We start from the raw sequence: 12,099 nt of genomic DNA, 5'->3' as shown, positions 1-12,099 counted from the left end.
TTCATAATTTCATATTATCTTCTTCTTTTTTTTTTTTTTGATAGGATTTACGTAAAATGTTGACAACACATGAACACAATTTCAGTTCCGGGTACCCCCCTAGGCCCTATCTATACATGTCGCCTTTGTATTCTGTTTTGTGTATAAAGCAATGTTTCATAATATCCTATGGTTGGGTTCAAGTAATAATCCAGTTGCAATGTTTCACGATCTTGCTTTTTTATAATTGTTGACGTCTTGTTGTGATTGATGTATAACAAAAAATAATGTCAATGGTATTAGATTTAAGTAAAAGTAATTAATATTACTCTAATCACAACAAATCACATCAATAATAATTTTGCGAAATGCTCACATAGAAACTTTTAATAAAAATGAAAGTATAATAGTTTCAGTAGTATTGGATCCAAGTAAAAGTAATTAATGTTACTCTCTAAACACAACAAATCACATCAATAATAAGTTGTGAACTATAGTATCCCTAACATTACTCACGTGGAAATGTTCAATTGTTGTAATCTTCCTTTTCTATTTTATGATTATAATTCATTAATTTTTGTTGTTTTTTTAAACGTAAATTTCATATTTAGTCTTTGTTTTTAGATAAATAGTTGATGAAGAGGGTAATGTGGTTCGAAACACAAACATTAAACAATACAGATGAAAAAGAAGAGGAAGAAGAAGAGAGAGAGAGAGAAAAAGTGGATGGGCTTACTTTGGATGTATTTGGATATCGTTTATTTTGCTAAAAATTGAAAACTGAAAACTGAAAATTTATTGTTGAAAACAAAAAAAAAAAAAAAATTTGGGTTACTGTTCACTCCCCCAAACACTGTACATTTGCCTTAATGCACTATTTATGTCCCATAAACAATGCAAAAAGTGCTGGTCAAAAAACAAAAAAAAAAAACCAAAAACGCAAACGCATGAGTTTTCATCCATATTCAAACGGATACTTTGTCATCAGTGCTAGTCATCAGTTCACATAGCACGAAAGCCTAAAACAAACAAAAAGGCATCTACAAATTTTTATAAGAATGATCGACCAAACTTTAAAAATGACAATATACATTAATTAGAAACACCCTACTCTCCCCCCCAAAAAAAATAATAAATAAAAATCTAGACCTCATTGAGCTATTTCCAGTTAAGGCAGTAAATTTATTTCATTATATATATGGCTGCATGTCATATGAAAATGACACATTTTAATTAAACAGAGCAAAGACTGTACCCGCAATTATTTACTCGATGCATGCATGGTGCTCACTATACTTTCAAAATCAAAAGTCTATGATTATGAACAAAGATATTGTATAAATAACATCACTTTCTTATGCTTTAGATTTTGCTCTTTATCAGTAACAAGCCATATCTTCTGCTCTTTTTGGATTCACTCCATTATCTCTTCTTTTTTTTTTTTTTTGGGTAAATGATTCACGCCATTATCAGTAACAAGCCATTATTCAATTATTATGATTATATTTATCATATCAAAGTCACTTCGTGAGAACTGTCATGTGCAAGTGATTTAAATTTTCAATTGAGAACATCTTTTCACTCATCATTGTCTATGTGAAAGGGAAAAGAATTTCAGCTTAATATATGCAAGGAAAATTACACCAGAAATTTGGTCATTATTAGTAACAAATCAGACGGTGAATTTCTGATTTATACTAGAAAAAGTTAAAAAGAGACTTTATTAATATTTTAACTTTATGATAAAGAGTAATTATCATAATTTATATTATAAATTAAAAACCTATGAATAAATAAAAAACAAACAAAAATCTGGCACACCTCTCAAAGAATTGCATAGTAAAATCCGTACTCAGGTAAAACAATTTCCTAAAACTTTAATTAATATGGTGGAAAACGGTATAGGGAAGTACTACTAGTAATTGAGTCAAAGTTCTCCAAGGAAGGCAACCTACTTTTTTTCCTTTTGAGTTTTTCTTCAAATAGTTATAACTTTTTCATGCATGAATTTCCAACTCTGGTGCACTGGTTTTACGCATATAGGTGTGTTTGGTAATCCAATTTTTGTTTTTTTTTTTTTTTTTTTTTTTTTTTTTTTTTTTTTTTTTTTTTTTTTTTTTCTAGACTTTGAAAATAGTATTTGAAACCAATTTTCAATACACAATTTCATCAGAATTTTCCAATTTGTGTTTGACTTCTATTTTTGAAAACCAGTATCCAAGAAGATATCATAAAACCAACAAATGTATTTTTGAAAATTAGTTTTGAAAAAAAGTTTACTTAGTTTGATTGACACAACAACTTTTCGATTTATTTTTTACAGGATTGTCATTGGATTACCTGTTTCCACTCTTTTGTTTTGTAGAGTGAAAATTGGGTTAAGTTTTCTAAGCATTAATCTCCATTTATCACAATAATGGTTTTTTTTATTGGATAATTTTTTTTAGAAAGTTTTTTATTGGATAATTAAATAATTATCATAGAGGAATATAATTTGAATCCTGTTTTTTTTTTTAGACATTTAGGAATAGTTTTTTTTTTAGACATCTAGGAATAGTTTTTTTATTTTTTTGAGAACATGTAAGAATAGAATTTAAATCCTAAATGTTTCCATTTTTTTTTTCATAGTGATGCTATAGACAGAGTAGCACATTTCTAGTTTCAAATAATATAAAGATGAATATTAGATAATCTAAATTGAGTAAATTCATTTAAGGGGGTAAAGAAGTTTGAAAAAAAGGCAAGTGACTAGTTTTAGCATATCCATTTAATTGTATATAGTTCGTTTTATATAGTAGAAGAGAAAAAAATGTAACATTGAATCATTTGGTTTGTTTGAAATCTATTTATTTTGCTGAAACTGAAAACTTTTTATTGAAAGTATTGTAGATAAAAGTAAAAGTTAGCTAAAATAGTATAGTGTGGCATATGAATAGTACCAAAAAATGCAGTGGGGTCTATGAATAGTAGTAAAAATAAACTGAATAATAAAATAAGTTAGCCTTTTAATTTGGAGCCAAACACACACTTACTCGACCTGTTTATCCTCACACTCATGTCAAATTTCATGTTAAGCTAGCGAATGATATTTATCTTTTATTTATTAACTTGCATATATAATGATACTATTGTCTTTATTTTTTTTGGGAGAAAAAATGATACTCTTGACTTGATCTTAAAAGGTTGAAGAAAATAAATTATACAATCAATAGTTTTATTTATTTTTAACACACACACACACGAGTCATGACGCAACTAATAATCAAGTAATCAAATTGAACTTCATCCGGTAGTACATAGTTGACAGACTAAAATAATGATTTAACCTATATTTTTTTAGGTCCGTAAAATCTACACACATTTTTCATTTCCTATTTGATTTTTTTGATTATAACAATATATGCTAACCATTCGAGATAATAAACTTCTCTCATCTTCCAGTTTAAGTCACATTATGCACATATTGATTTGGAAGATGAAATCCTAAACGTGGTCAAAAGATTTGTAACTCAATGATAATGTTTGATTCTTTTCATGGTTAAACCTAAGTTTAAACCCACAGTCACATCACTTGATAAGGAAAAAGAAGAAAAAAGAAGAAGGAGGAGATGTGAAGCACCACTCATTAGTGACTAGAATATGACTCTTTGTTTCTAAATTAATTATATGATTATGCTCCATGACCAACCAGTCTTAATCTTTATCAAAGCTAATACGGCATGCCAATTGCCATTTTATCTTGCATTTGTAATGTGAAATTGTAAATTTAATACGTGTTATTTACCACATGACAATGAAATTCTCTGCATATGAACTATGAAGTATTTATTCTTTATCAATTACACACCATTCTACGCCATAGACTTTTCGTTCCATGACCCATCAGACCTAGAAAGAAATATTGTTAAGTTTTTTTTGGGTGAGAAAAAAAATATTAATAAAAATATGTGATTTTCTTAATAATTGCATACATTAAAGAATCTAAAAGTTACAAGTTAAAGAAAGGAAAATTAAACAATTAATTTTATAAGTTTAAACTAAATATTTATATGATATAGTATTTAAAAAAAAACTTTTTTTTAAAAAAAAATTAATATTTTTGACTGCTTTTTATATTATTTATAAAAATAATGTCAAAATTTTCCTAAAATTATTTATTAATAATTGTAGTAAAATTTTTTCTAAAAATTTTATTTATTTTTGTGAAAAATTAACGAATATTTTTAGAATATTGGTTTAAAATATATTTTTAAAAATAATTATTTTGACGAAATTATATATTTCTCATATAGTATCAATTTTTTTTAAATAATTTATTAAAAAATATTTTTTATAAAAATAGTACTATAAATTTCCTAAAATAACTTGTTGTCTATTTCTGGTAGTCTGTTGCAACTTACAATGACTTTTTTTTTTTTTCCTCCGCCAATGAATGTGTACTGACTGAAGCTTGTGCGTGGAATTGAGGAATCAGGGACACTTGGCAACATGCAGTGGCACTGTTAATGCTTTCGATGCACAGTGCAAATTGTGCTGAAATCTGATGCTGCCACATATGTCCTTTACCTCATGACGGAATCAGGATTCAAATTTTTGTTCAAGAATTTTCGAAAGTTGGGATATTAATCCTAGAAGTTGATAATGATGTATTATTAACATTGTTTTTTTAAAAAATTAATAATAAATAATTATAATCAAGAGTTCTGTAAGTCAATTAGTATATTTTGATATTTTCAAAGTCTGACTAAGCTTAGACCGATATTAGACCAATTCTTTATTCTATTTACATTATAATTTTTTTTTAAAATCTATTTATTCTTTTCACATAATTATATATCTAAAAAGATTCTAAAAAAAATGCAAAAACTATGGGGTGGAATCATTTAAGAGGAACAAAGAGTTCTCAAATTAGAGGTAAAAATTGCGTAAAGAGTAATAAGTTTTTGTGATTTGTTTTGCTAGGATTTATAATTGATTTGTTATAATTTCTTTTATTTAGACTGTTTTCAAAGATTTTTTTTTATTATCTAAATACATAAATTGTTTTGTATATTTTTCTTGTTGTCCAAATTTGTAAATTGCCTAAATATTTAGCTAAATATTTTTCTTGATATTCTTGGAACAACTAAACAAAGGATGATTTGATAATTTTTTAATTTTTGGTTTTCAGCTTTGTAAATTGTTTAGAAGAGATGGGCTAACCAAAAATAAATTTTTTATGCAAATATATATAAGAAGGGATATTTTTTCGAAGGCTAAGGAATGGGGGATGGCCCCCTCAGCCCCTAGATAGTTCCGTCCCTTTTTTGCCTTCTCTGACAAAATAGCTTAGAACGAAGCATTTGGCCCACAAATGTTAATGCTTAAAATTATTACGCACACATTTTGGCCAGAAATCTAAGCATATAGGTTCAGAATCTGGAGAGTTTTTCCACAACCCCTTGTCTCTTTCTCACTCTTTTGCAGACGCTCACACACAAAGGACACACAAGCCACATTGTTGTTGTTGTCATGTTACTCATGTACCTGTGTTTCCAATTTTGTTGAGATTTTTGTTTGTGTGAGGTTGAGGGACACTTCTTTAGTTCTTTTGTCATCTGGGTAATTTTAGTTTGTTGGGTCTTGTCTAGTTATAAATTTTTGTTTTGTTTTGTTTGTTTGTTTTGTTTTGTTTTTATTCTTAAATAAAGGCTTTCACGCGTAAAGACCGGTGGGGATTCTTGGGAAAGTACGAGACACGTTTGTGGTTTGAATTAGGAAGGTGTTGTCTTTATTGGGAGTTGAGGTTTCAAAGCTAAAGTGTGAAAATTGCTTGTGGCTTTCAAGCTGGGACAGTTAAAGGCACTTTCTTTTCTTCTGGATGACCGTTATGTGGTTTTGAAAACTGATACAAGTTTCTGAGTGGGAAACTTCCTCGGTTTTTCTGTGCAAGTGAAAGGTATCTCTTTTTCTCTGGGACTCTGAATTTATAACCTTGACCAAAACACAAGCAGAGACAAATGAGTCTTCTATTTTGATGGGGTTTGAATTTCCAAAGCTGATATCGTTTTTCTGGGGTAGCAGGTGAAGCTTAGAATTTCAAAAATTCAAAGTCGTTAATATGTTAAGGGACTAGATTTTTGATTGGTTCTTGGTATTCTTTTTTTTTTTTTTTGTCATTGGTTTTGATTCTCCACTATATTTGGTTCAGCTTTGAGTTTTCTGGGGAACTTTCATAATGTTTGGGAGCTTTTAAACAAAGGTTATTGGTTTTTCAATATAATATTTTGAATTCAATAGCAATTCTATGAATTAGTACTGTGGAGCTCAATTTATTATTGTGATTATTATTTTTATTAATTATAATTGTTCTTTCCTCCGTGGCAACATAGGCTTTAATAAGTCCGGTTGCTCCAAAGAACTTGGAAGCCGGCTATAAAGGCAATTTGGTGAACTGGCATACTCAACTATGTCTGAATATGATTATCAATATCCATCCAAGGATGAGAGGAGAATTCCAATATGCATTTTCTTTAAACACGCAAGGTATTACTTTTTTAATTTGCATTTACCCATATGCACCTCCTTTTTAGGAGGTTATTGATTCTTTGGTTAGCTTCAGGTTTAAAATTCGCAGGTAGACTTTTTTTTCTTTTTTTTTTGGGTGCTATTTCAGCTAATCATCTGTATTTTTGCTCAAAATTATATTTTTAATACACATGTATAAAGAGATGAGGGAGATTTTTTGTTCTTTAAATTTCCCCATTAAATAATAAACAAATTTGTAAAGCTAATTATGTATTCTGTAAGTTGCACTAGTTTTGCTTTGTCATGCTCTTCGGCGTTTGCCTACAAATAATTTCATATGTTGTCTGGAAACTACTTTATATATATATATATTAAATGATTTCTCAATGAAGAGTAACAACTGAACAGAAATATGGTTCAATTACTTTTCTAAAATGAACTCAATGTGACATGATTAATGATGCCCCACCACTGCAAGTAGGAGCTTACATTTAAGGATAAAGCAAGCTCTAATTGATGCTAAGCAATTCTTGTTTTGTTGGGTATTTGTTCACATGGGGGATAATGGGTTGACTTGTTTTTATAAAATATCATTTTGGTTTTTTTTTTTTCTTTGTATGTAAGATCTAATGATTGGTTCCTCTACTTTATGAGCAGACAAATTTTTAAACTGGACGAACTTGGTTCAGAAATAGCACAGATTGCTTTGCCAGCTGCAATGGCTTTGGCAGCTGACCCTATTGCTTCTCTTATTGACACAGCATTCATTGGCCAAATAGGTATTTCCATTTCTCTTTACTGTTTTGCTTGGATTATGAGGCATGGTCTTGAATGAGAAATCATCTTCCTTCACCATTCCATGCTTTCTATTCCCAGTATAAAATGAGTTTCACACTTTGGTTTATACATTGTTTCTGCAGCTGCCCCTTATCTTTTATTTTATGTAATTTAATAATGTTAAGGACAGCCCAAGGTGTTACATGGCAGTAAGATTGCCCCATTAGCCCATTAGTAGATGCTGTAACAGTTTGACAGATCTGCTCAAAAAATTTATCATTGATTCAGTAAATTTTCGTGCCAAAAGTGCCTTAGCTTTCTGATGTTTCTACATTCATTTGCTAAGATGACAGTAATAGACTATAAATGAATGATATTATCACAAGATTAGGTTTTGTTGTCACAACCATGGACTTTTTTTAAGTTATACGTATGGACTAAAAAGTCAAATATGATTCTAGATGTAATCATACTTTTGTTTTGGATAGAATGTTTTTTATTGCAGAAACTGATTAATGGAGTTGCCTTAATCCATACAGGTCCAGTGGAACTTGCAGCTGTAGGAGTTTCGATTGCTCTATTCAATCAAGTATCAAGGATTGCAATATTCCCACTTGTCAGTGTCACTACATCTTTTGTTGCAGAGGAAGATGCTATTGGAAGTGTGAGCCATGAAGCACAGGATTGTGAACACTTGGAAACAGGTTCAACTACGAATGGGGAAGACAAAGAGTTGATTCCAAAAAATGGTATACTTTCCTTTTTTTCCCATATTTCACTCTTTAAGCATTTTTAATGATAAAACATTGGTTTTTATCTTTTTAAATCTCAGATACTTTTTACTGTTCATACACTACCTAAGTTGATGTAGTAAGTTATATTGGTCCCTTCAAATTTTCTCTATCAGGTACATGTGAGAATGCATACAAGTCACAACCAAATGGTGGGAGCTTTGAAATAGTTAAGATTGACAATGAAAGAAGGCATATTCCATCTGCCTCGTCAGCATTAGTTATTGGCAGCATACTTGGCCTCATACAAGCCATATTCCTCATATTGGGAGCAAAACCTCTATTAGGCTTCATGGGAGTTAGTTCTGTAAGTTCTTTAAGTTAAAGTAATAAGTAGATCCAGAACTTATTGTGCTCAATTTTCTTATTGTTTCTACTTAAATATATATATATATATATATATATGATTTACTCTGGGTTTCCTCTAATTTCAAGTCCCTTGATTTATTACTGTGTCAATGTTATAACAGCATTGTGCTATCATTTATATATAGGATTCTCCAATGCTAACTCCTGCACAACAGTACTTGACATTGAGGTCACTTGGTGCTCCTGCAGTTCTTCTTTCATTGGCCATGCAAGGGGTGTTTCGTGGATTTAAGGACACAAAAACACCTTTATACGCCACTGGTATACCTTAGCAGATGGGAACAGTTCAACTTATGATTTTTCTTTTTCAGCTTATAAATAAATACAAAAAAATTTCAGCCATCACTCCATTTTGATTATTTTTTAATCTTATCAATTGCAGTGGCAGGAGATGTAACAAACATTATACTCGATCCACTATTTATGTTTGTTTTCCGTATGGGTATCCGTGGGGCAGCCATTGCTCATGTTATATCTCAGTAAGTGTAATCTAATCTTTCTCCACAAGAGTATTTCACATGTATTGTGACTGGGGACTTGCTTTTTATGGTTTTAACGTTTAACATGTTCTTGGTTGGGACTAAAGGCATGGTTGTTGTTGTTGTATAGGTACCTAATTTCAGTTATACTCTTGTGGAAATTAATGGAAAAAGTTGATCTCTTACCTCCAAGTATCAAGCAACTGCAATTTGGTCGATTTCTAAAAAATGGTAAGGATATAACTTTGCTTTAAGAAATGCTTTACCAAAAACTAATACATATTATTTACAACCTAAAATTTTTTAACTTTAGACAAAATTTATAGTTTTTGGTAGCTTTTAAGTGTAACAAAAAGATAAATGTAAGCTCATTTTTTTGAAAAAGCTAGTTTTTTTTTTTTTTTTTTAAAATAAAGTTGAGACAAAATGGAATTGTCTCAAAAATGTTTTTGCCTCTACTTAAAAATTTTTCCTCCTTTTTCTTTTAGCTTATCATTAAAAATGGTAATTGTTTTATAGATTTCACCATTGCATTATAAAATAATACTGGGCATTTTAAAGTTGATACCCCATTAGTCTTTTCTTCTTTTGTGCTTGAACTCCAGGTTTTCTACTATTAATGAGGGTCATTGCTGCGACATTCTGTGTGACTCTGGCTGCATCAATGGCTGCACGCTTGGGGCCAACACCCATGGCTGCATTTCAAGTTTGCTTGCAGGTTTGGTTGACAACATCACTTCTTGCTGATGGGTTGGCTGTTGCTGGGCAGGTTAGAAACGATTTCTTTGTTTACCACGTGAACATTACTTTATATGTGTATATATTCTCAAAGAATGGATGAAGTATTGTGCCAATAAAGGCCTAAAGAGATAAAGATAACTGAAGCAATTTAGATTACCACCTCCAACGTATACTTTTTCTTGTGATCCACAGCAAAGTACTTACATAGAGCTAATCAAGATTGTAGTAGTTCTGCAATTTTGTGAGATTGCTTTTCCCAAATCTCCTGGACCTGAATTTATGATTGTCAAATTCACTTTCTTGCCAGTTTTCTGAAGACAATCTAATCCCAGATTGTTACTTGCCCAGCATTTTTGAATAAGAAATTAACATCAGCTTCACCTTAGAAAGTAAAGGAATTTGTTTTCTGTGAAGTGAGCAAAACCTTTTATAGATCTTGGCAGAAATTTTGTTCAAAATTAAGTAACGAATAGTATTTTTTAACTACCTATGATAATGTATAGTGTTTGTATCCTGCATTGACTTGGTAATTTATCATTCCCTAGTTTTGTATTAGTGCGTATACTAAACTATAGTTGCCTTTCAAATTCAATCTCAGGCAATACTTGCAAGTGCATTTGCAAAGAAGGATTACAAGAAGGCTGAAGCAGCAGCATCCCGAGTATTTCAGGTTTTGTGTCATGTCTTTCTTCTTCTTATTCGTGTTTGTACCGTATCATTTTATATGACAGAAAGATCATGTATGTCTTACTAGTACTAAGAGTCCATGATGTATTTGTACTGCAGTTGGGATTGGTTCTTGGTTTGATACTTGCAACCATTGTTGGAGTGGGGCTACATTTTGGAGCACGATTATTTACAAAGGATGTTCATGTCCTCCACCTTATTAGTAGAGGCATTCCGGTATTTCTTGCATTAGAAAATAGTAATACCACAATTTAATTGTTTGATCCCATACGATGCAGGATCTAATATTTCTTTTTGTCCATATCAGTTTGTTGCAGCTACTCAACCTATGAATGCCTTGGCCTTTGTTTTCGATGGCATCAACTTTGGAGCATCTGATTTTGCATATTCAGCTTATTCCATGGCAAGTATATAAGTCCCTTTCCCATACTATGAAGACATTATATGATTGTTATGAATATGAACAAGTATGGTGAAGTGGTGATTCTTATGTTGTTTACCACTGCTGAAATGATTACATACTCTGCCCGTTCAAATAGAAGGGGGAAAAAAAGGAAGAAAGAAAATTTCAACAGTTTGACATTCTTTTTTCTCCAGATTATGGTGGCTATTATCAGCATTCTATGTCTATTTCTTCTCTCCTCTGGTCATGGGTTCATGGGAATCTGGGTTGCCCTGACCATCTTCATGAGTCTTCGTGCATTTGCTGGTTTTTGGAGGTAATTTCCTCATCAGACTTCCTCTTAATAAATAGGGTCCAACATGTTTACATTTTTAATTTTTTAACGGAGGATAGAGTAAAAACAGGTTCGAACTTAAGACCACTTACTCTGATACCATGATATTCTAAAAAAGAAAATAAAAATCAGCACCAGGTGCCTCTCTTGCATTTGAAACTTGGATTGAATCCACACCTTATGCACGAAATGGTCACGAGGTTTAATTATGGTTCTTGTAACAACATTTAAATTCAAGCTCACCCTTTTTTTAGGTATCCTTACTAAGCTTATGCTTATGATTTGCAGGATAGGGACAGGAACAGGTCCTTGGAACTTTCTCCGCAGCTAGTGACATTGGTTATGGTTCCATAGTTTCTCCATAGATTTATTCTCAGGGAAACTATTCCCGTGGCATGCGTTAAGTCCAGCCCAGGACATTTCTCCTCCATATACTTATTTGTACAGAAAAATGGAAAATGTTCATAACAAGAAAATAGAGAAATGAAATATTTAGAGCAAGTTCTATATTAACCTATTATAATTAGGGATTATTGTAATGATATTCTTTCAGACTGCAATAATTCCCTTTAAAAATTTGTCATATTATATTCCCTTAAAAGAGTTACCTACTATAGAAATTTTCTTCTACAATTTTCACCAAAATTGTCTGAACAATCAATAAAAAAATTTCAATGATATGCATATCTTCCCACAACAATCTGCAGAACTCCTATGTCTTTGTAGATGACTACAGAAGGTGCTCAAAATTCTGGAAATAATTAGCTCTAGCTTGCATAGAAGAGCCAGTCTATATAATTAAAAGTGATGCTTTTGTTTCCTTGAAAAAGAGACGTTGGGGATTTTTTTTTTTTTTTTTTTTTCCTAATAGAAATCCAATCCAATTTTCTTGGTATAGACAAATAGTGTCCCGTGAATAGAACCTTTTTAGAGTTGCTATTATTAGTACCAAGGATTTTGCTTTGTTAAGCCTTAGTAATATCAAAAGAGAGAAGAAATACTTAATTCTCTCAATGTATGTGGTATTTAAAA

General features: G+C 30.9%; 1 protein-coding gene across 3 annotated transcripts; it reads left to right on the top strand.

Moving 5' to 3' along the window:
* The first annotated feature begins 5,228 nt into the window (after positions 1-5,228).
* Positions 5,229-11,687, top strand: LOC126717398 (protein DETOXIFICATION 42). 3 transcript variants are annotated; one of them, XM_050419121.1, is made up of 14 exons: positions 5,229-5,917; positions 6,351-6,504; positions 7,144-7,265; positions 7,803-8,012; positions 8,171-8,361; positions 8,549-8,684; positions 8,806-8,902; positions 9,033-9,133; positions 9,508-9,671; positions 10,242-10,313; positions 10,430-10,546; positions 10,638-10,733; positions 10,928-11,049; positions 11,356-11,687. In XM_050419121.1, exons 2-14 carry the CDS (start codon positions 6,428-6,430, stop codon positions 11,396-11,398), a joined length of 1,548 nt encoding a protein of 515 aa, XP_050275078.1. In that variant the 5' UTR covers positions 5,229-5,917; positions 6,351-6,427; the 3' UTR covers positions 11,399-11,687. The 3 variants fall into 3 exon arrangements, with proteins under 3 accessions (XP_050275078.1, XP_050275089.1, XP_050275099.1); XM_050419132.1 differs by having other exon boundaries at positions 5,229-6,042; XM_050419142.1 differs by having other exon boundaries at positions 5,229-6,220.
* The last annotated feature ends 412 nt before the right edge of the window (positions 11,688-12,099 follow it).

Source organism: Quercus robur, chromosome 1 (assembly GCF_932294415.1).
Source record: "Quercus robur chromosome 1, dhQueRobu3.1, whole genome shotgun sequence".
In the NCBI taxonomy this organism is placed as follows: domain Eukaryota; kingdom Viridiplantae; phylum Streptophyta; class Magnoliopsida; order Fagales; family Fagaceae; genus Quercus; species Quercus robur.
Note: the sequence above shows the minus strand (reverse complement) of the source record. Positions and strands in the feature narration are given on the sequence as shown.